General features: G+C 49.2%; 1 protein-coding gene and 1 pseudogene across 5 annotated transcripts; both read left to right on the top strand.

Annotated features, from left to right (window-relative positions):
* Nucleotides 1–33: 33 nt before the first annotated feature.
* On the top strand, nucleotides 34–21,811 carry ABCG8 (ATP binding cassette subfamily G member 8). 5 transcript variants are annotated; one of them, XM_053588695.1, is made up of 14 exons: nucleotides 34–209; nucleotides 4,982–5,086; nucleotides 6,448–6,604; nucleotides 13,899–14,137; nucleotides 14,371–14,503; nucleotides 14,615–14,884; nucleotides 17,242–17,404; nucleotides 17,488–17,574; nucleotides 18,487–18,686; nucleotides 19,110–19,186; nucleotides 20,026–20,293; nucleotides 21,151–21,278; nucleotides 21,366–21,526; nucleotides 21,626–21,811. In XM_053588695.1, exons 1-13 carry the CDS (start codon nucleotides 144–146, stop codon nucleotides 21,501–21,503), a joined length of 2,031 nt encoding a protein of 676 aa, XP_053444670.1. In that variant the 5' UTR covers nucleotides 34–143; the 3' UTR covers nucleotides 21,504–21,526; nucleotides 21,626–21,811. The 5 variants fall into 5 exon arrangements, with proteins under 5 accessions (XP_053444670.1, XP_053444668.1, XP_053444671.1 ...); XM_053588693.1 differs by having other exon boundaries at nucleotides 21,366–21,811; XM_053588696.1 differs by having other exon boundaries at nucleotides 17,491–17,574; nucleotides 21,366–21,811.
* On the top strand, nucleotides 9,121–13,257 carry LOC128583973 (40S ribosomal protein S24-like; annotated as a pseudogene).
* Nucleotides 21,812–21,941: the final 130 nt, after the last annotated feature.

The raw sequence follows: 21,941 nt of genomic DNA on the forward strand, positions 1-21,941 counted from the left end.
CCACTGCAGAGAAAAGGTCAGGGCCTGGCACGGCCAGGGTCGGTGGTGTCCCCGCTCTAGAAAGCAGAGAGAGGCAGCATTTGCAGGGCAGGCAGCAGCAGGTCCAAAGGAGCAGCAGTCGAGGGACACTGACCTGCTGCCCCATGGCTGAGACAACCAGTGGAGAGGACAGGGGGCCGCAGAAGGGAGCCACACCCCAAGATGCCTCTGTGAGTGATGGGGTTGCCCAGCCCTGGTGGGGGATCAGTCAGACCTTTGTCTCTTCTCACAAGAGCTTTCTGTCCCCCCTGGCGACCTAGACTACAAGCACATGAGCAGGTGGTCTTAGGATTCAGTCTCCCGGTGTCAGAGGCTGAGCGAGCAGGGTTGGAGCCTCTGCGGTCACTTCTACCCTAAGGAGTTCCTCTGAGACTTGTTCTTGTGTGTGACCTGGGCTGATGTAGCTCTTTCCAAATGAAACGCCATCACAGAAACGTGGCAGGGACTCAGCTGTTGTCTCCTTTGTCTATGAGGCTGTCAGCTAAGAACCTGGTGACAGCAAAGTGATGATGAGACAGGACAATGGATGACTTTTAAGGGAATGTCAGAATTTGTGCTCAGAATACAAGTGTAGCTGGGAATCACAGGCTCTAGGAGCGTGCTGGTGGGGGTAGACGGCAGCTGGGTGGCCGGAGGCGGGGAGCTCGGTTTCCTCCCTCATTTGACCTGAGAAAGATTCGCTGGAGAACTCGGGGTGTGACTTCTAAGCTAAATTAGAAGACAGAAGTGAAGCAGATCCCCGCTCACCCCACCTTTCTGTCTTGCCTGTCATGGGGTAGAGGAGAGAAAGATGAGAAAGACTGAGGACTCCCCACGTGACAGGGACAGCCACACGCCACCCAGACTGGCCTTGAGCTTCCAGGAGCTCATGATTTCCCGTCAGTTCTGCAGTCACTGCAAGTGACTGGCTCTGCTCCCCCAACACCCCCATGAGGCCAACCCCTGCAGGGAAATTCCTATAACCTGAATAGGACAGAATGTCTAAGGGCTTTGGGAGTACTTGTGCCTGGAAGGACTGATGATTCAGCCACCACAGCTCTCTGGGAGGGGCACAGAACTGCCAGAGCCTCATACCCAAACACAGGTGCTGGCCCTGCCACCACCATATTATCCTCCGGAATCCTCTTACCCAGGTGCTCAGGAATGGTCTGTTCCTAATGGCTATGAGGCTTGAATGAGATGATGAGGGCCGCGTAACCTGTCTAGTGTTTTAAAGGAATCAATCAAGCTGCAGACTGTTAAATAAAATAGTTTTATCCTCTGACTCTGACATTCCTTCCTCCCAACCTGGAAGGCCAGTGATGAATTTAGAAATTCTAGGGCTTCTTAGAATAGCAGCCAAAATGTGATGGCACAGGGATCCACTTCCAGTCCAAGCCTGTCCCCATCTCTGCCCACTCCTGTCTCTGTCCCACTCATTGTACAGGGCCCTCATGCACCTGCCTGGGTGCATGAGGCCTAGGGCCACTCAAGAGGTCTGGGAGGGGTGTATAGGCTGTAGGGGTGATCTCAGGGGTCATTTGCACAGGAAACTCTGGCCTCCTGGTAACTGGGTGACAAGTGCCTTGGGCCCACAACGCTTCACTGTGCAGGAAGAGCAGGGCCACAGGAAACTGGGAGAGTCCTCGGCCCAGGTCAGAACTGTGTGAGATCTTGTCTGAGTATTTCAGTAGGCCCAGGAGCAATCCCTGCCTGTCCCCTCCCCAGCCCTGGGTCCTGAGCATCACGCCGTCTCCGGGCTCCTCATCTCAGAACAGGACGCTGCTCTGTACTCCCCGAGTCTCCTTCCTTCCTACGCTTCTGACTCACGAATTCGATCAGAAGTTAATACAAGGAGAAATTACAGTGTAACCCAGCAGGCGCTGAGCTGGTTACCTACAAATAAACCTGCTTTTGCTTTTTTAGATGTCACCTGTCAAAAATTCCAGTGACGTTCTGACAGTCATACTGATTAAGATGTCAGCCGAATAGATATTTAAATATTTGAAAAATGCAGAGAATTTGTCAAAACCTCAGGAAGAGTCTAACAAACCCTTCTTGGGAGCCAAGGAAAATATTTAAAAATGGAACAGAAGTTGTCTCCATTTCAGGCATGAATTTTCTTCTTCCAGAAGAGGAGCTGTCTGTGCAGCTCCTGGAAGACACAGTCCCTGCAGGGTGGTTGAGGTCTGGGCTGGCACACCCCTGCCTCTGTAGCCCAGGCAAGGGCCTGGGTGAGCCTCCGAGCAGGGAGCCAGGCACCTCGCTCCTTCCTCTCACCTGCCTTCCTCCCCACTGCCTCTGTCACATAGGCCTCTGCACAGTGGGACTACTTGGGCTTGAGGTCACCTCCACATGTTGCTCCAGACTCCAAATGTCTGGCCTTCCTTTCTCTATGCTCCTCTACCCCTGAATCCAATCTGGGCACCTTTTGGCCTACAGAAAAATTTCTAAGCTCTTTATATCTGATGCCAATTATATTATGTCATTTATCTCTTATGCCAATATCTGGTGCCTCCTGCAGATATTTGCTGTAAAAAGTATAATAATGATAACAGGATGCGTGTTGGCCCCAATGAGTCTCTCAGCAATTGATACAGTTTCTGGTAGTTTAATGGTCTCATACAGAACTAGACAGCATGTCTGTGGTGGTGGGAACACAGAGCTGATCTGCCAGAGGCCAGCAGCTCCCTGAGCTGCCTTGATCTCTCCGGGTACCATTCTCCACCCAGAGGGTGCAGACCCTCTCACCGCCTCCCCCACCTCTCCCTCCTGCTTTGGTGCATTGCCAGCCGGAAGTGGGTGAAAGCTTGATGAGAACTTGAGCTTGCGGGTTTGCTTTCTCAATTTGAAAACATATTGTGAAATTTTTCGGACAAATCAATGCAAAGAATGGCGATCTACCATGTACTTGCACTAATTGCCAAAAGCTGAAGCCTTCCCCCGGGCCACTCTCTGTGTCCCCTCTCCCTTATGTGTCTCCTGTTCCCCAGAGATGAGCTCTCTCCTGAAGCAGGTGTTTATCTTCCTCGTGCTTTTCCTATAGAATTTTGGGGTTTTATAGTGACAATTCAAACATTAAACAATGTAAGTAGCTTTGGTCTGCTGTTTTTCCTTCTGTCTCAGAACTCAGGGGGTACCAGAGTGGCCGGCAGCAGACCGTCACCTGTATTTCTTTCTCTCCACCTCTTCTGGTCTGGAATGTTCTTTCCAAGGACTTCTTACCTCCACCATTGCAGGAATACTACCAGATGTTATTGTCTGGTTAGCTGCAAGTCATCTGTTTTCCATTGTGGAATGATGTGCATTGTGAAAATAAACCTTTGGTCAGATGCTTGAGGTCAGCCTGCCCCTGTGCCTGGCCACCTGGCTCCCTCCTAACCACCTGTCTCACTGGCTAAAATCTAAGCTTGTGAAAGAGTTTCTCACAATCACATTCCAAACTCCAAGCCTGAATGGAGCATTTCATGGAGGAGCAGTGAATGTTTGTTGTGTGTCTGATTGATTGAAGGGATGAGGCAGCGTGAGACTGGCAGCTCTGGGGAGAGGCCTACAGGAGTGTGTCAATGAATAATGCTTGTTCCTGTGCTATGGGAATGAAAGAAAATGGAATACATTAAAAACGGAAACTTCCTAGTCAGGTTCTCCCTTTGTTTGGGCCTTCATGATTTAAATGATTGAATTGTTAAAATAGAAGGAATTCAGGGTGGGTGCAGTGGCTCGCACCTGTACACCTGTAATCCCAGCACTCTGGGAGGCTGAGGCAAGTGGATCTCTTGAGCTCAGGAGTTCGAGATCAGCCTGAGCAAAAGTGAGACCCCCGTCTCTAAAAATAGCCAGGCATTGTGGGGTGGGGGCGCCTGTTGCCCCAGTTACTCAGGAGGCTGAGGCTATGAGCCCAAGAGTTGGAGGTTGCTGTGAACTATGACACCATGGCACTCTACCCAGGGTGACAAAGTGAGACTCTGTCTCAAAAAAAAAAAAAAAGAAGGAATTCAGATCTGTAGATGGTTAATACCATTCATAAATATCGGTTGACACCATGAAACATTGATTTGCTTGATGTACTTTCAAATATACCAACACTCAACACCAATGACATCATGACAGTGGTGGTGATGATGCCGTTTCAGGGACTTCTGAAATTTCCCTTCCTTCCTTCTTTCCTTCCTGTCTCCCCTCCCTCTCACCCTCCCTCCCTCTCTCCCTCCTTCCCTCCTTTCCTTTCTTCCTCCTCTCCTTCTTTCTATCCTTCCTTCTTTATTTTTTTCTCTCTTTCTGAGACAGAGTCTTGCTCTGTCAGCCTGGCTAGCGTACAATGGCATCATCACAGCTCACTGTAACCACAAACTCCTGAGCTTAAGGGATCTTCTTGCCTTGGCCTCCCAGAGTGCTGGGATTACAGGCACGAGCCACCATGCCCAGCCTCAACAGCATTTTCAATGGCTTTGTTGCACAAAATTCCTTGACTTTTCTCAGGATGGTGTCTTCACAAATTTTGAGCGTTAACTTGTCCTTAGCTGTTTCGCTCTCATATGCTGCATACGAGATATCTGTTTGGTATTAGAAACTGTTAAGCCAAATTCAAGGAAGAGAAAGTTAAAGGCCGAGGGTTTGCCAGCTCCTAGCTCAGATTTTCCAGAGCACCAAAGCCGACAGATCTCTCTCCAGCCCAAAGTCTGGGTCTCATTTTCCATCAGCTGCGTGGGTTCAGGCTCTACCAGCCTGAGGTTTAGGTCCTGGGAGAATTCCCAGGGCTCTCTCTAAAGGAGATGGGCCTCCATCAATGCTTGTATTTTCTCCAAGTCTTGGGCTCCACCGGCACAACTCATCTCATGCCAATCTGAGATCTCAGACACATCAGCTGTAAGAAGCTGCTCTGACCCCTGGGTCCCTCCTCCAGTCTTCTCCTTTGTCCTCAGTCTCCTCCAAAGGTGAGCCCCTCACCTGTCTTGTCTCCCAGCAGGGCCTCCAAGACAGCTTGTTCTCCTCTGAAAGTGACAACAGCCTGTATTTCACCTACAGTGGCCAGCCCAACACCCTGGAGGTCAGGGACCTCAGCTACCAGGTAGAGGCATTCCTGGGATTAAGGGGAGAGGAGCCGGCAGGGAGGGAAAGGGTGAGCCCACCCTGCAAATCCTCAACCCACAGACACAGCCCAGTCCATGCTGCGCCTCAAGTGTCAGGAGCTACATGTGCCCTCTATGGCACTTGCTATAGCTGGAGGCTGAGAGACAGGAGAAAAGAATGAGATCCTTGTGGAAACACAAAGAAGACTGTGGAGTCTATAACAAAGGACCTCTAGATTACTTTCTAACTTTATGTTGTGAAATACTTTTACATTTTTGAAAAAGTTGCAAAAATAGTCCAGCATTCTCATATATCCTTTGTCCAACTTTCCCTAATAATAAACTTCTTTTTTTATTTTTTTTTTGAACGGGGGCTGGGTTTGAGCCCGCCACCTCCAGCATATGGGGCCAGCGCCCTACTCTGTTGAGCCACAGGCGCCACCCCCTAATGTTAACTTTTTGCACACCCATAGCATAATTCTCAAAACTAAGGAATTAACAATGTATAATACTAATAACTGAAGTCTTACATACCCATATAATAATGATCAAAACTAAGACATTAACTATGTACAACATAGACTTTATTCGGGCTTCATTAATTTTTATATCTTTTTCACAAATAAAATAAACTCTCCCTGGAGCTAATAAAATATCCAGAGGGCAGGGACAACCACCGGCCTTTGGAGGCTCTCAGGAATCCCCCTGTCAGATTCAAGGACCTACTCCCATAACTGCTCAGAGGCAGACCACGTGTTGCTCAGGTGGAACTTGGAGGGGCCTGAGATGGCGAATCCCACAGCCCCGAGTGTGTTTCTTGTGGGTGTGAGTTAGGACAAGCCAACAAACCACACCATAACCTTTCTTTGCTCTGCCACTTACTAGCTATGTGACCTTGAGAGAGTTACTTAACTTCTCTGAGCCTCACCTGTAAGACAGGGATTCTAATAGTACCTACGGTATAGGTTTACAATGCTGATGGAATGCGATAGCAGATGCCCCTTTCTCTGCACGTAGTAAATACTTGATACATTATTATTAAGTTAGTAGTAGTAAATGAAGACATGTTGCTTCATGTTGTATTTTTATTTCTGTTCTGCTATTGCTCATGTTTTCTATTCCCCTTATTTTCAGACTCAGAAACAACAGTTTGAGTTGTTAACATAGGTTGGGGGCCAGCCTCTGTGTTTGGTAGAATTTGGGTAGGGTTGCCTCGGGCTTGTTGTGTATTAGCAAGGGGGATGTTCCCTGGAGAAAGGGGCATCAATCCCCTATCCAAGGCACAGGGGATTGAACAGAAGTTGCTGAAACCCTCTGAGCCATTCAGCTCTCTAAGGAACTTTCCAATGTCACCCCACAGGTGGACGTGGCCTCCCAGATGTCTTGGTTGGAGCAGCTGGTTCAGTTCAAGATGCCATGGACATCTCACAACAGCCAGGATTCCTGTGAACTGGGTATCCAAAACCTGAACTTGAAAGTGAGAAGTGGGCAGATGCTGGCCATCATAGGGAACTCAGGTACCATTTAAGGGCATGGTTTCTCTCTGCTGAGGGATGCAGAATGGTCTTTCAAACAGATGTTTCTTATGGAACTCTTTGCTGACTAGAAGAATAATATGGCACATGGTTAAGAGCAGAAGTTCTGGGTCACACAGACTTGAGCTCAAATCCTGGCTCTTCTGTTTTTTAGTTCATAGGTAGTTGCTGTTGTGAGTGTGCCTTTTGTCGACCTGAAGCTGCAGCCTGAGCAGCTGTCACTGGTTAACACCTGCACTGAAAGAAGATCATCATGCTGCTTCAAAATTTGATGCTCTTTTCAGAGACTGTCCCTTCACCATCAGAGCCTGGCTATGGTCAGACAGTCGCCACCACAATCTCAGAGGGCCCCTCCAGAATCTTAGCACAACCTTTAACTATTTGCAAAGAGCCAGATTCTTGGAGTGCCTCACAGAGTCCCTTCCACAGGCCAATTTTGAAATTATAGAACATCTGAACTGAAGGGGGGCTTGGAGAATAGAGTTCTTCCTCCTACCAGTTTGGAAGAGTTTTTAGAGGAAGGTTTTCAAATTATCTACTCCTCGGTATTTCTAGAATGTCCTCCTGCCCCTACACACACCCCCAGAGACACACGCACAGACAGACAGACACACACAGACACACACACAGACACACACACAAACACTCCCCTTCATTGAACAGGTAGGAGACTCAAGCCCGGGGAAGTTGAGTGATTCTCTTAAAAATACACTTTTAATGCAGATCTAGAACCAGAGCTTTGGCCTTCTGCTTCTCACATCTAGGCATTTCTCCCTGGAATGCCCTTACATAGTCTTTCAAGCACTTTACACCTTTTAATTAATCATTTCCAGAGATAGCAATTACTCAACTTTTTGGACCCCTGCTGCAAGCTTTTACATTCTTCTGATAGAGAAGCTATTTATTGTCGAACCAAAGATCAAATGAGATCCTATGTGCAAGTGCTCTTGTAACTGGACCAATATGTAGTCAGTAAGTCCCTCCCACTTTGGCCCTGTCCCTGAAATCTTGATCTAAAGAAGAAAAGAGTGGCTCCCTGACGGACCTACTATTTTGTTTTTATTTGTAATTTCTGGTAGCTCTTCTTGTTACGCCTGCTTTTTCTTTCTGAATTGAGCATCTAGGAGACATGTGGGCCCTACTTTGCATCACTATGATTAATACTCGGTACAGACAACCCTCTAATTGTTAGTAGCCCTGATTTGTGGTTGAGGAAAGTGAAGTTCAGAGAGGCTGAGCAGGAATTATATTTAATAGTTTCTATATCTTTTGACTCTAGGTTCAGGGTTGCTTGGCTTCAAGTTCACTTCACTATGTTAAAAGAAATATTTTAGGTTTGGCGCCTGTAGCTCAGCGGCTAGGGAGCCAGCCACATATACTGGAGCTGGCAGGTTTGAATCCAGCCCGGGCCTGCCAAACAACAATGACAATTACAACAACAAAAAAATAGTCAGGTGCTATGGCGGGCACCTGTAGTCCCAGCTCCTTGGGAAGCTGAGGCAAGAGAATCGCTTGAGTCCAAGAGTTTGAGGTTGCTATGAGTTGTGACGCCACAGCACTCTACCGAGGGCAATGTAATGAAACTCTATCTCACAAAAAAAAAGAAGAAAAGAAAAAGAATAAAAGCCTTCCTTTCGGCCGGAGACGCCATCTTCCAGTAATTCACCAAAATGACAAACACAAAGGGAAAGAGGAGAGGCACCCGATACATGTTCTCTAGGCCTTTTAGAAAACATGGAGTTGTTCCTTTGGCCACATATATGCGAATCTACAAGAAAGGTGATATTGTAGACATCAAGGGAATGGGTACTGTTCAAAAAGGCATGCCACACAAATGTTACCATGGCAAAACTGGAAGAGTTTACAATGTTACCCAGCATGCTGTTGGCATTGTTGTAAACAAACAAGTTAAGGGCAAGATCCTCGCGAAGAGGATTAATGTTCGTATTGAGCATATTAAGCACTCTAAGAGCCGAGATAGCTTCCTGAAACGGGTGAAGGAAAATGATCAGAAAAAGAAGGAAGCCAAAGAGAAAGGTACCTGGGTTCAACTGAAGCGCCAGCCTGCGCCACCCAGAGAAGCCCACTTTGTGAGAACTAACGGAAAGGAGCCTGAGCTCCTGGAACCCATTCCCTATGAATTCATGGCATAATAAGCATATAACATGGCACAAAGGAGTACTAGTGGACCCATGTTTTTAGGAGCAAGAACCTATTTATTCCCCATTAGCTCATGGCATAATATGTGTACAGCATAGCACACAGGATAACCAATAGACCCCATGTAACAGTGATACAAGGTGCTGGGACCTATTTCCCACGAATTCAAAAGTCAATTAACACTTTGTCACATTAAATGGCAAGGTGCCTCCCTGAGCTGCTGGAACCTCTTCCCCTATGAATTCATGGCATGGTAGATACAAATAATAGCATAAAAATGTTGTTCATTCACTACAAGTGTGTTTTTTTCCCCCCCAAAGAAGTATTAAAGCAAATTTTAATGTGTCCTAAAAAAAAAAAAAAAAAAAAGAAAAAGAATAAAAGAAATACTTTAGACAAATACCATTGAGCAAAGTTTATTTGAGCAAACAATGATCCTTGCATATGGCAGCATTCAGGGCCAAGAAAGGCTCAGAGAGCTCCACCCAGCAATGTGGGAAGGCAATATTTATAGACAGAAAAAGGATATACAGAAACAGCTTGATTGGGTAAACTCAGAGTAACCAGTATTTGGGCATCATCTGATAAGGCCATTAATCTGCCAGTTGACAGCTTGTGATTGTCTGAAGTTTGGCTGTCAAGATTGGCTGAGCCTTAGCAATTTGTCTCAGCCAATCTCTGTCTTAAGATAAACTCAGGGTTAGGTTACAGTTTGTTTACATAATAACATTGCAGTTCCCTCCATAGGAACTCCAAATATGGAAGCAGTCTCAAGCCAAATTTAAGTTAACAGTTAAAGTTATTATTTTTTCTTTTTTCAAGAAAGTTTATTTCAGTACATTATGAGGGTACCTACATTTTGGTCACATATTTTGCTTTTGTGAATTTTAAGTCAAAGTTACAGGTTTGCCCTTCACTCAGAAAGTGTGCGATGCCCTTCCCCTTCTTCTCCACCCTACTAGAATTTCACTGAGTTTTGTTTCCTGTAAGCACACAGGTGTTGATCAACTGGTTCCAACTTAGTATGGAGCACATGCGGTGTTTGTTTTTCCATTCTTGTAATACTTCACTTAGGAGAATGGTCTCCAATTCCATCCAGGTTGTTACAAAAGATACTAGATCATCATCTCCTTTAAGGCTGAGTAGTACTCCATGGGATACAGAGACCATATTTTATTAATCTATTCAGGTATCCATGGGCATATGGGCTGTTTCCACATCCTTGCAACTATAAATTGTGCTCCTATGAACACTCAAGCTCAAATGTCTTTATTATAACATGTCTTTTTTTCCTTTGGGTAAATACCTAGTAGAAGAATTTTAGGATCAAATGGTACATGAAATTAAATGATTTCTGCCTGTCTCTCTCTCTCTTTTTTTTTTTGTAGACAGAGTCTCACTTTGTCATGCCTGGTAGAGTGCTGTGGCATCACAGCTCACAGCAGCCTCAGACTTATGCCTCAGCCTCCTGAGTAGCTGGGATTACAGGCACCCTCCACAATGCATGGCTATTTTTAGAGTCAGGATCTCACTCTAGCTCAGGCTGGTCTCAAACTCATGAACTCAGGTGATCTGCCTGCCTCGGCCTCTCAGGGTGCTGGGATTACAGGCATGAGCCACTGTGCCCAGCCTGATTCATTCATTTCTCTCTCTCCCTCCCTTCTTTCCTTTGGAAAGTGTCTCACTCTGTTGCCCATGCTAGAGTGCTGTGGGGTCAGCCTAGGTCATAGCAACCTCAAACTTCTGGGTTTAAGTGATCCTCAGCCTCCCAAGTAGCTGGGGCTACAGGCACCCTCCATGATGCCCAGTTAATTTTTCTATTTTTAGAAGGGAAGGGGGGCTTGGCGCCTGTAGCTCAAGCGGCTAAGGCACCAGCCACATATACCAGAGCTGGCGGGTTTGAATCCAGCCTCCACCTGCCAAAAAAAATGACAACTACAATAGCCAGGCGTTGTGGCGGGCGCCTGTAGTCCCAGCTACTCGGGAGGCTGAGGCAAGAGAATCGCTTAAGCCCAGGAGTTGGAGGTTGCTGTGAGCTGGGTGAGGCCACGGCACTCTACTGAGGGCCATAAAGTGAGACTCTGTCTCTACAAAAAAAAAAAAAATGACAACTACAACCAAAAAATAGCTGGGCGTTGTGGCCGGTACCTGTATTCCCAGCTACTTGGGAGGCTGAAGCAAGAGAATTGCTTAAGCCCACGAGTTTGAGGTTGCTATAAGCTGTGACGCCACGGCGCTCTACCCATGGCAACAGCTTGAGACTCTGTCTAAAAAAAAAAAAAAAGAAAGAAAGAAAAAAGAAGAGACAGGAGTCTCACTCTTGCTCAGACTGGTTTCAAACTGTTGCGCTCCAGGGATCCTTCCACTCTGCTAGAATTATAGGTGTGAGCCACTGTGCCTGGCATGAAATTTTAAAAATGATTTCTTAGATTTATCAATTATACTTCCTGTGACTTTTACTGTGCACGCACACACACACAGAGAATGCTGGTCATAATTTTTAAAATATAAATAAAAGCAGCCCCAAGTATTTTAGCTTCTTCTACAGAATCAGCAATGCCAAACGTGTTTTTTAATTAATGAATTTACTGATTCCGGCCATTTTACCAGGGTGCAGAATGCCTATGGATTTTCTTCCTGGTTCATAGAGGGTCTGCCTCAGTGGACCAGGCATCCTCTGTTGGAAAGGCTGCTCACAGCTCTATGTTTTGCTTAGAAAAAACGTGGCCTTCCTGCTCTCCAGAGTGGGACTCTGCAGCACCTGTGAATGTTGGCCAAGTCCCCTGCACTCCCAGAGCCTGGATGGAAGCCCTCTTCCCTGATTTCTCTGCCGGCTAATTTGCTCCCTTTACTATTAAAGAAGCTTAAATGAAGTGTGCCCAGGAGGCAGTGTGCAGGCTCCTTCTCCCCGACAGTGTCTGGGCAGTAACCAGAAGTATCACATGAGGCTGTTTTTCGGCTTTTGGTTTTTGTGCTGGGTGCTATGGGGCTGAATGCAGGGTGCTCTGTGGCATGTGGCAAGGAGGACTTGTCATGCATTGTTTATCGGCACTTTCCTTGCCTGTGGCTCAGTGAGTAGGGCGCCGGCCCCATATACTGAGGGTGGCGGGTTCAAACCCAGCCCCCGCTGAACTGCAACCAAAAAATAGCCGGGTGTTGTGGCGGGCGCCCGTAGTCCCAGCTACTTGGGAGGCTGAGGCAGGAGAATCGCTGAAGCCCAAGAGCTAGAAGTTGCTGTGAGTCCTGTGACATCATGGCACTCTACTGAAGGCGGTAAAGTGAGACTCTGTCTCTACAAAAAAAAAAAAAAAAAAAGAAAAGAAATTGGAAAACTTGCTCTCCACAAGGAATGTAGAGTCAGGAAACCAAACCCCACTCAGGGAATGAGCTCATTCCCAGCTCAGTGACTGGGAGATGTTCTCAGTGCTTGAGCCCAATTTGCACTCAGTTGTTCATTTTCCTTGTTTGTTTGCTTTTTTTTTTTTTTGAGAGTTTGGCTCTGTTGCCCAAGCTAGAGTACAGTGACATCATCATAGTTGACTGAAACCTTAAGCTCCTAGGCTCAAGCAGTTCTCCTGCCTCAGCCTCCTGAGTAGCTGGGACTACAGGCGCCCACCCACCCAGCTAGTTTTTCTATTTTTAGTAGAGTTGGGGTCTTGCTCTTGCTCAGGCTAGCACTCACAATTTTAAATAGCTATCGAAAAAAGCCTTGTGGAATGCTTTTGGAAAAAGCATCTAATTTGATGCTGACTTTCCTGAATCAATGATGGGTACATCATTCAGAAGTAGATGGATCTTTTCTTTAAAGAGAGTTAAAAAGTACCACTGATTAAAAATAAGAGAGGGAGCTCTTCCTCCCTGGCTGTCTGAGGATCACCCGGCATCATGAACGACACAGTAATTATCTGGACCCGGAAGTTCATGACCAACTGACTACTTCAGAGGAAACAAATGATGTCCTTCACCCTGGGAAGGCAACAGTACCAAAGACAGAAAGTAGAGAAAAACTAGCCAAAATGTACAAGACCACACCTGATGTCGTCTTCGTATTTGGATTCAGAACTCACTTTGGTGGTGGGAAGACAACGGGCTTTGGCATGATTTACGATTCTTTGGATTATGCAAAGAAAAATGAACCCAAACAGAGACTTGCAAGGCATGGCCTGTACGAGAAGAAAAAGACGTCAAAAAAGCAGCGAAAGGAGCACGAGAACAGAATGAAGGAAGTCAGGGGGCCTGCAAAGGCTAATGTTGGTGCTGGCAAAAAGTGAGCTGGAGATTGGATAACAAGCAAAGGAGTAAAGACTCTACAGTGATGTTACCTGCAGCCATCGTATAGATTTTTCATAAGAGGATTAATAAAGACTTTTCATGTGAACAAAAAAAAAAAAAAATTAAGAGAGGGAAGCATGTACATATATTCAGAACATTTGTGTGCATTGTGCTATAGTTTAAAAATCATTTCCAGGGCGGCGCCTGTGGCTCAACGGGTAGGGCGCCGGTCCCATATGCCGGAGGTGGCGGGTTCAAGCCCAGCCCCGGCCAAAAAAAAAAAAATAAAAATAAAAATCATTTCCACATCTGTTATTTCTCTATTTTTTTCTCCCTTATTTCTCAAAATAGGTTCTGGTTTTGCATTTTTAAAAAAATACCCTATAAATGCTCTAACTTAGTCCTCACAAAGCCAGCTTCTGAGCCAAATGACATCAAATAATGAAATGTTGCTGGCGTGCTTGCCAGCCAAAAATTGTTAACACTAGCCTTGCCTGGGGAGAAATGGCATTGATTAGTGGCCAGAGGGACAAATGCTCCAAGCACCACAGGCCTGTGGCAGCCAGGACCCCCACCCTCTCTTGTTGTGCAGCTATTGACTAACCTGGCCTGAAGCCCCAGCAGCAATGTGCCCCCAGACACCCAAGGATGCTCAAGCTGGCTGCAGAGCTCCATGAGCTGGGTCCGCCCCATCTAGTCTAGGAGCTGGGCCTCCTCTCTAGGGGGGAGTCATCTCTGCAACGACAGAGCAGTCCAGGGTGCAGCAGAGTGTGCAGGGAGCAGTGGCTGTCAGCCTGACCCCACAGAAGCTCTGCTCTCAGGGATGTCCCTGGTGGCTTCACAGGCTGTGGGAGAGCCTCACTGCTGGACGTGATCACCAACCGAGGCCACGGCGGCAAGATCAGGTCAGGCCAGATCTGGATCAATGGGCAGCCCAGCACGCCTCAGCTGGTGAGGAAGTGTGTGGCCCACGTGCGCCAGCATGACCAGCTGCTCCCCAACCTGACCGTCCGAGAGACCCTGGCCTTCGTTGCCCAGATGCGCCTGCCCAGATCCTTCTCCCAGGCTCAGCGTGACAAAAGGGTAAACCCAGCCCTCCCTGCCCTGCCTCGGGGCCCAGACATAGGCAAGCAACTTAGCTCACTGTCCACTCCCCGAATAAGTCCACTAAGGGCTCCCCCTGTCCTCAGCCCCATTCGGTCCTTTCCTTTAAAACCAAACCAGTGCAGCAAGAGTTTTGACATGTTGGGTTGCAACATGCTTTGCCCCAAGGGAAGCCCTCCGAGGTGGCCTCAGAGCTGCCATCTCCCCCGCAGGTGGAGGACGTGATCGCAGAGCTGCGGCTATGGCAGTGTGCAGACACACTCGTGGGCAACGCGTACCTGCGGGGGGTGTCGGGGGGCGAGCGGAGGAGAGTCAGCATCGGGGTACAGCTCCTGTGGAATCCAGGTGAGAGGTGTGGGGACCAGAGTGGGGCAATGGGGCCTGCATCCCCGGCTCAGGCGTGGCTTGGTCCAGCTAGAGTCCCGCTAACTCCCCAGCCCCCTCTCTTTTGGGAAGGAATCCTGATTCTGGATGAACCCACCTCTGGGCTTGACAGCTTCATGGCCCACAACTTGGTGAAGACCTTGTCCCGGCTGGCCAAGGGCAACAGGCTGGTGCTCCTCTCCCTGCACCAGCCCCGGTCCGACATCTTCCGGCTGTTTGACTTGGTCCTGCTCATGACGTCTGGTGCCACCGTCTACCTGGGGGCAGCCCAGCACATGGTCGAGTATTTCACGGACATTGGCTACCCCTGTCCTCGCTACACCAACCCCGCTGACTTCTATGGTGAGCCAGCAAGGCTAGCGGCCAGGAACCTATGCCCCAGACACCGCCAGAGCCTGCTAGAAAGATTCAGAAGAAAATCTGTTGGGGGCTTCAGGAAAGGAGGAACAGGGAGGTGGTTCTGGGTAGAGCAGAGTAGAGGATGTGGGTCCGTGTGCTGAGTATCAGATGCTGGAAATGAGGACGTGAACAAAGCAGCCGCTGACAAAGAGCGGCCCTTCTGTGCATGAAAGATTAGAAACTCACAGGAGCTCAGTGACAGGAGGGATAGACTCCCAGTGGGGTTGGGTTAAGTTCTCAACTATGGCCTTTATTCAAACTCTGCAGGGAACCTTAGGCTCTTTAAGGTCAGAAAGCCACCAGGAAATCTTAAGACTGTGCCCTGGTGACCCTGCAGAGGCAGGGAGCCTGAGGGTGCAGGTGGTGGTGGTGGGGGGTGGGAGGGTCAGGTCCTTTTCAGTCGTCTTGGCCAATGAATCTTTGAACAGGAAACTTGCTCTGGCAGCCCCAGACATGCCTTCTGAGTGGGTCCTGAGGTCTCAGCATGTTACGCTAAGGAGGACAGGAGCCACTTTCCTTTATGGGGGTGTTAGGGGGTACCCGCCTTCCTAGGTATCTGCCCTGAAAGCAGGAAGCTGGATTTTGAGTTTCAGGATTGGTGTGGCTGTTGGACAGGGAGGACTGTTGTACCAGGGTGAAGCGGCTACATGGCTTGTCCTCAGATTCCTCCTGGGATGGCAGGGTAGCAAGAACCTCACTGGTAAATACAACGATAGGGACCATCTCCTTGAAGGCGTATGCTGGGTCCAAAGTGCCAGGATCCAGAGGGTCTCCTGCTGGACTCTCACATTCCCTTCAGGCCAAGGGTGTCTCCATCTTTACAGAGGGAAAGACCAGAGTCCAAAGAGTGTGAGGCACAGAACTGGACTGGGTGTCCAGCCCCCAACCCTGACTCCCGGGTCAGCAGTCCCTCCTGACTCCTGGCATCCTAAACTGTCTTCCACTCTGTCCCGGGGGATTGGCTGCCCCTTGCTCTGTGTACTCAGACTTGCTATGAACTCAGAGGTCATTGCCCTTGCTGTGCTCAGGTGCCAGACTGGCCTCCTGCCAGTGTGTCGTACTCCGCCAGCCACTCCTGAATAAGGGCAAAGGGCACCTGCCAGCCTGGCCATGAGGGAGCAATCTGAAGTAAACGCATAGAGGGGTTACTAGAGGTCAAATGCACCAAATAGGCCTGAAAACTCCTTTCCTTTATTTCATATTATTATTCAAGTGGCAGGGCTCTTGCCTATGGGCCCTGGTTCAGGAACCTTTCACCAATCTGGGGTGCAGGAACTATATGAGGCCTTGAGGTACCCAGAAAATTTGGTGTTTCAAGCTACAGTCCTGCACACTAGGGCGACACCTCGTGATTTATAAGACTCATCCAGATAAATCCTGTCTTGAGATGTGTTGTGAAAATGGAAAAGGAAGGTGGAAGAGAGGTGAAGACGTAACCCCCAACAAACTAAGCCTCTGAGGTGGAGTGGAGGGCTGCTGGGCAGCCGTGGGCCTGGAGTGAGGGGAGGGGAGAGAGGCGCTGGCTGTGGCTAGGTGAGGTCCACCTTTTCTGGACCCACCCTGCCAGGGACTTGGAGGTTGAGGCAGAGGCTATGAGAGGAGGGCTGTGGTGTGGGGCTGCCAGGCGCTCCCCACAGGGTAGTATCCCCCCAGATTGAGGAGGAGGGTGCCGGTCCGCTTTGTTCTCCAGCTCCCTCGGTCCACTTTGTTCTCCAGCTCCCTCCCTGGGGCAGAGCAGGCAGTGAGAATTCCATTCAGAGTTGGCTGGTCCCTGGAACCCTCCACCCAAATATTCTCCTGTTTGGGCTGCTTTGGGCAGGCTGCTTATGAGGCCAAATAATTAACTTACAATGAGATAGAACTAGCAGGAGCCCAACTCCCAGGCTCCCTTGACCAGGCCACCTGTTCCCCATGGGCAGACACACCTGGAAGGTGAGTCCTCATTAAAAGCTTCCTGGACAGCTGGAGTGAGAGTCAGGGCATAAGTGCAACGTGGCCTTGGCTCTGAAGGCTGCTGCTCTGTCCGGGGATGTTCCCCCAAATGAGTCTAAGTGGTGGGACAGGGCTCAAGGTGTCTGCAGTTGTCTGCTTCCTGATCCACCACCCTTCACTTGCTTCTGCAGATGCGGTAGGGGTGGGGGGTCGGGGCCAGGATTCTCTGCGTCTCTTTGCTCCGACCATTGCTTCATAGGTCATCCTCAGAGGGTGGGGAGTATGTCCTGAAGCCCTTGGGGGCTAACCAATGTTGTGGGCTGGTTGTCAGGGACCAGCTGCCACGGCTCCGCATCCTCTGCTTACAGTGGACTTGACCAGCATCGACATGCGCAGCAGAGAGCGAGAGGTGGCCACTAGGGAGACAGCTCAGTCACTTGCGGCCTTGTTTTTAGAAAAAACACGTGGCTTAGATGACTTTCTGTGGAAGGCAGAGGTGAGGGAACTGGACGTGGTTCCTTGTGCAGAGAGGTAAGGGGCTCCTGGGGCTGTGAGAAGCATGCTGCATGCGAGAGGGAGCCACACTCCTGACCACGGCTCCTCCTCTCCTCCAGCAGCCTGGGCCTCTCGCTGGACACCAAGATCCTCCGCACTCCCGCTGAGCTTCCCGGGGCTGTGCAGCAGTTTACCACGCTGATCTGGTAACTGTTTGTCATTTCATTTACCTGCAGCCCCCAAAGTCTTTGTTTCTATCTAAAGTCAATTTGAGGGAAGAAAAAAGAGGTAGACTCATTTGAAAAAACAGCATCCTCTGGACCAGCTCCAGACCTCGGCGTGAACTCACAAAACACTCCTGTTACTTTTCTTTTATTCTTTTTTGTTGTTGTTGTTTCTCTTGAGACAAAAATCTCACTCTGTTGTCCCTGGCTAGAATGCTATGGAGCCCTGTTGTCAGCCTGGCTCACAGCAAGCTTGAACTCCAGGTTCAAGCTTGTCCTCCTGCCTCAGCCTTCCAAGTAGCTGGGATTATAGGTGCCTGCCACAAAGCCTGACTGATTTTTTCTATTTTTAGTAGAGACTGGGTCTTACTCCTGCCTAGACTGGCCTCCAACCCCTGAGCTCAAGCAGTCCTCCCATTTCAGCCTCCCAGAGTGTTAGGATTACAGGCAGGAGCCTCCATGCCCAGCCACTTTTTTGAGTTTTATTACATCACCCTTGGAAGAGTGCTGTGGCTTCACAGCTCACGGTAACCTCCAACTCTTGGGCTTAAGCGATTCTCTGCCTTAGCCTCCCAAGTAGCTGAGACTACAGGTGCCCACCACAACGCCCGGCTATTTTTTGGTTGTACTTGTCGTTGTTTGGCAGGCCCCGGCTGGGTTCAAACCTGCTCCAGTGTATGTGGCTGGTGCCCTAGTCACTGAGCTACAGGCACTAAGCCAGATATCTTCATCAATTTTCTGATTTAAACCTCAGTGCAACTCTGTGAGGTGGGTGTCACTGCCTCTATTTTACAGATGAGAGCCAGGAGGTTTACAGAGATGAGGTGACACTCCTAAGGTCACAGGGCTGGCATATCTGGTTCCCTTAACATCTCTTCCTTTTGTTTTTTTAAGTCGTCAGATTTCCAATGACTTCCGAGACCTGCCGACCCTCCTCATCCACGGGGTGGAGGCCTGTGCGATGTCCATGATCATCGGGTTCCTCTATTACGGCCACGGGACCATCAAGCTCTCCCTCACTGACACCATGGCCCTCTTGTTCATGATCGGCGCTCTCATCCCCTTCAACGTGATTCTGGATGTCATCTCCAAATGTGAGGGTGGCGTGCACTCACGACCAGAATGAGGAGCAGCTGGAGGGCAGGACATCTGCCACCCTCCCACTGGGGTCCCCCCCCCCAACCAGGACCTGAATAATTTCACTGTGCTCTTGATAGGAAAAGCAATGATTGTTTTCTTGTTAGTATTAGTATGCAAATGAAGCAATTTACCAAGTCTCAGCCATTCCTACCCTATCAGGATTTACACTTGACAGCAGAGCACAAGCCTCAGAGGTGAAAACCTAAAGAGCTTCATCAAACATCAAAATTAGTGTGATTTTCCTGTGCCTGTTTTTTTTTAAATTAAGGCATTTAGGCAATTTAACTACTTTTAATTGTGTTGAGAGAGACTCAAAAACAGAAACATGGTAGATAAATTTCATTTTTCATTCTGTTCCCTTTTCATCCTTTTTTTAGGTTACTCAGAGAGGGCGATGCTTTCCTATGAATTGGAAGACGGGCTGTACACTGCTGGTCCATATTTCTTTGCCAAGGTGATTGGACAGTGTTGAACTTGAGGGGCCCCCAGGGCAGGGAGTAGGGTGCAGAAGGCACTGTTATAGTGAAGCGGTTCGCTGAGCCATGGGGCTGTGTCACCTGTGGTTGTAGATGCCACATTTTCTTTCTTTCTTCTTTTTTTTTTTTTGGTAGAGACAGAGTCTCACTTTATCGCCCTTGGTAGAGTGCCGCGGCGTCACACAGCTCACAGCAACCTCCAGCTCCTGAGCAGCTGGGACCACAGGCGCCCATCACAACACCTGGCTATTTTTTTGTTGCAATTTGGCCGGGGCTGGGTTTGAACCTGCCACCCTCAGTATATGGGGCCAGTGCCCGGCCCACTGAGCCACTGGCACCGCCTGATGCCACATTTTCTAAGGGAGTTTCAGAGACTTGATATTTTTTAAACATTTATCAAAAGACGAGGACTAGGGATCAGGAATGATACTTTTCTTATCAGCAGGGGCCTAAAAAAGACCCAGCGTACTTTACCTCCCCAGAGCCTCACTGGTCCCCATCAGACCAGGCAGGTGTTTCTTGGCTCTGCCAAGACCACACAGTTACAGGTCTGGGCAGAAGGGATGGGAACTTGAAACCAGGTCTTAGAAGAGCAGGTGCCCTCTGCCTCCTTGGGAGAAACAGGCTGAACTGCCCCAGCCAGCTGTGAGCTCATGCCTGTGGGTCCTGTATGCTCACACCTGCTATAACAACAGGTGCTAGGGATTGTCACCAGGAGGGAGGGTTGGTGTCACTGGGTGTTGCTGCCTTTAAACATTTTAAAACAAGGCAAGTTAAGGTGTTTGCTAGACCTCCTTGCAAGGGCTGTTCTCTGCAGATCCTCGGGGAGCTCCCGGAGCACTGCGCCTACATCATCATCTACGGGATGCCCATCTACTGGCTGGCTGACCTGCGGCCAGGCCCCGAGCCCTTCCTCCTGCACTTCCTGCTGCTGTGGCTGGTGGTCTTCTGCTGCAGAGTCATGGCCCTGGCCACCGCAGCCCTGTTCCCCAACTTCCACATGGCCTCCTTCTTCAGCAATGCTATTTACAACTCCTTCTACCTCACCGGGGGATTCATGATCAGCTTAAGCAACTTGTGGACAGGTGAGGTCCTGCTCCCACCTGGTCAAGCATTTTTAGGCCTCGTGAGGCTGAATTAAGCCTGCCTTTTTTTGGAAGTGAAAATTCATCACTTAGATCCAACTCAGAGCTGGCCCTTCTAGAGCAGATGGCTTTGCCAGCTACACGGCAGGCCCAGGAGATGATTCCACGAGAGGATACAGAGGTACCTCCCATGTCCCACAGCCGACACCCAGAGGCCACCCTTGATCTCTCCTTCCCACTCTAAGTTCACCAGTGAACTGGGTCAATTCTGCCTCTCAAGTCTTTCCGAAATGTCCCCTTGGCACTGTCCCCAGCCCTTGCCCCATCATTTGCACCTGAGCCCCTGCAACACTGTGGCCTCTGTGGCCTCAGTCCTTCCACCTCCCTCTCAGCTCTCAGCCATACACAGTGAGTTTTCTAAGGTGCAAATCCATGTCCCTGCTTTGTCCAAACCTCCCCAAGGACACCCCTTCCTCTCACCCCTGAGCCTGTCCCACTTTCCTCTCTGGGAATTTCCTGGCTCATGGCTTCCGCCCCACCCCTGCACCAGGACGGACTCCAACTTCTCTGGGTTGGATCCCCTCACCCCATTAGCTCTATGAACCTGAGTGCATGCAGGGACGCCTAATGGTTAGACTGTTGGTAACCCTGCAGCCTCTGAGTCCCTCAGCCCCAGTGGGTGTCCCCAGTTGCCTCTCTGCCCTCTCAGCCTTCCTTGCTCCTCAGAAGACTTGCCTCCCTGGGCCAGAGCCACCATGGCCCTGCCCTCATCGACGGGCACGGGTCCCAGAGAGCTGCCGGTGTCCTTGTGTAAGGGGATGAGACCGTGTGAATAACGTGGCTCTCACTGTCCTCAGTGCCTGCATGGATTTCCAAAGTGTCCTTCCTGCGATGGTGCTTTGAAGGGATGATGATCATCCAGTTTAGTGGGAGAGCTCATAGCACACAGCTGGGCAACCACACCATCTCGGTCCCAGGAGATATGGTAAGCAGAGAAGGCCTGGGGCTCTAAATCAGCAGACATCCAGCCAAATGTCTTCTTAATGAGCTCCATGAATGTTTGTGTCTCCAGATCCTCAATGCCATGGACCTGAACTCGTACCCTCTCAGCACCATCTATTTCATCGTCATTGGCATCAGCGCTGGCTTCATGGTCCTGTACTATGTGTCTTTAAGGTTTATCCGACAGAAATCAAGTCAAGACTGGTGATTCATGTCCAGGCTCCTGCCCAGGTGGGGTAGAAGAGTGGACCCTGCAACTGCACTCCCTTCCCCCTAGGGTGCCCTCTGAGGACAGTGATAGACAGATGCTTGGCTACGTCTGCCCCACAGTGTTGCAGTGGCACAGACCAGCCACAGGATGGCAGTAGAATAAAGACAGTCGGAGGCATTTTTGCTCGCCGGCAGAGACTGAGATTCCTGGGAGCGAGAAAACCTGTACTTGGTGGCACCTACAACATTGCTAATTTATTTCCTTTTGATAAGTATTTGTATAGGCAACTCCATATAGTATGGCTATACAGGAATTGTTAGAACCTAGAGGAAACAATAAATAATAATAGCTAGTAAAAGACTAGCTATTGTCTCCTCCTCTGGGGCCCCAAACTCTGTGGTAAGCCAATCTCCATATAGAAAGTGATCTGAAACA

The sequence above is a fragment of the Nycticebus coucang genome, chromosome 4 (genome assembly GCF_027406575.1).
Source record: "Nycticebus coucang isolate mNycCou1 chromosome 4, mNycCou1.pri, whole genome shotgun sequence".
NCBI classification, from domain to species: Eukaryota; Metazoa; Chordata; class Mammalia; order Primates; family Lorisidae; genus Nycticebus; species Nycticebus coucang.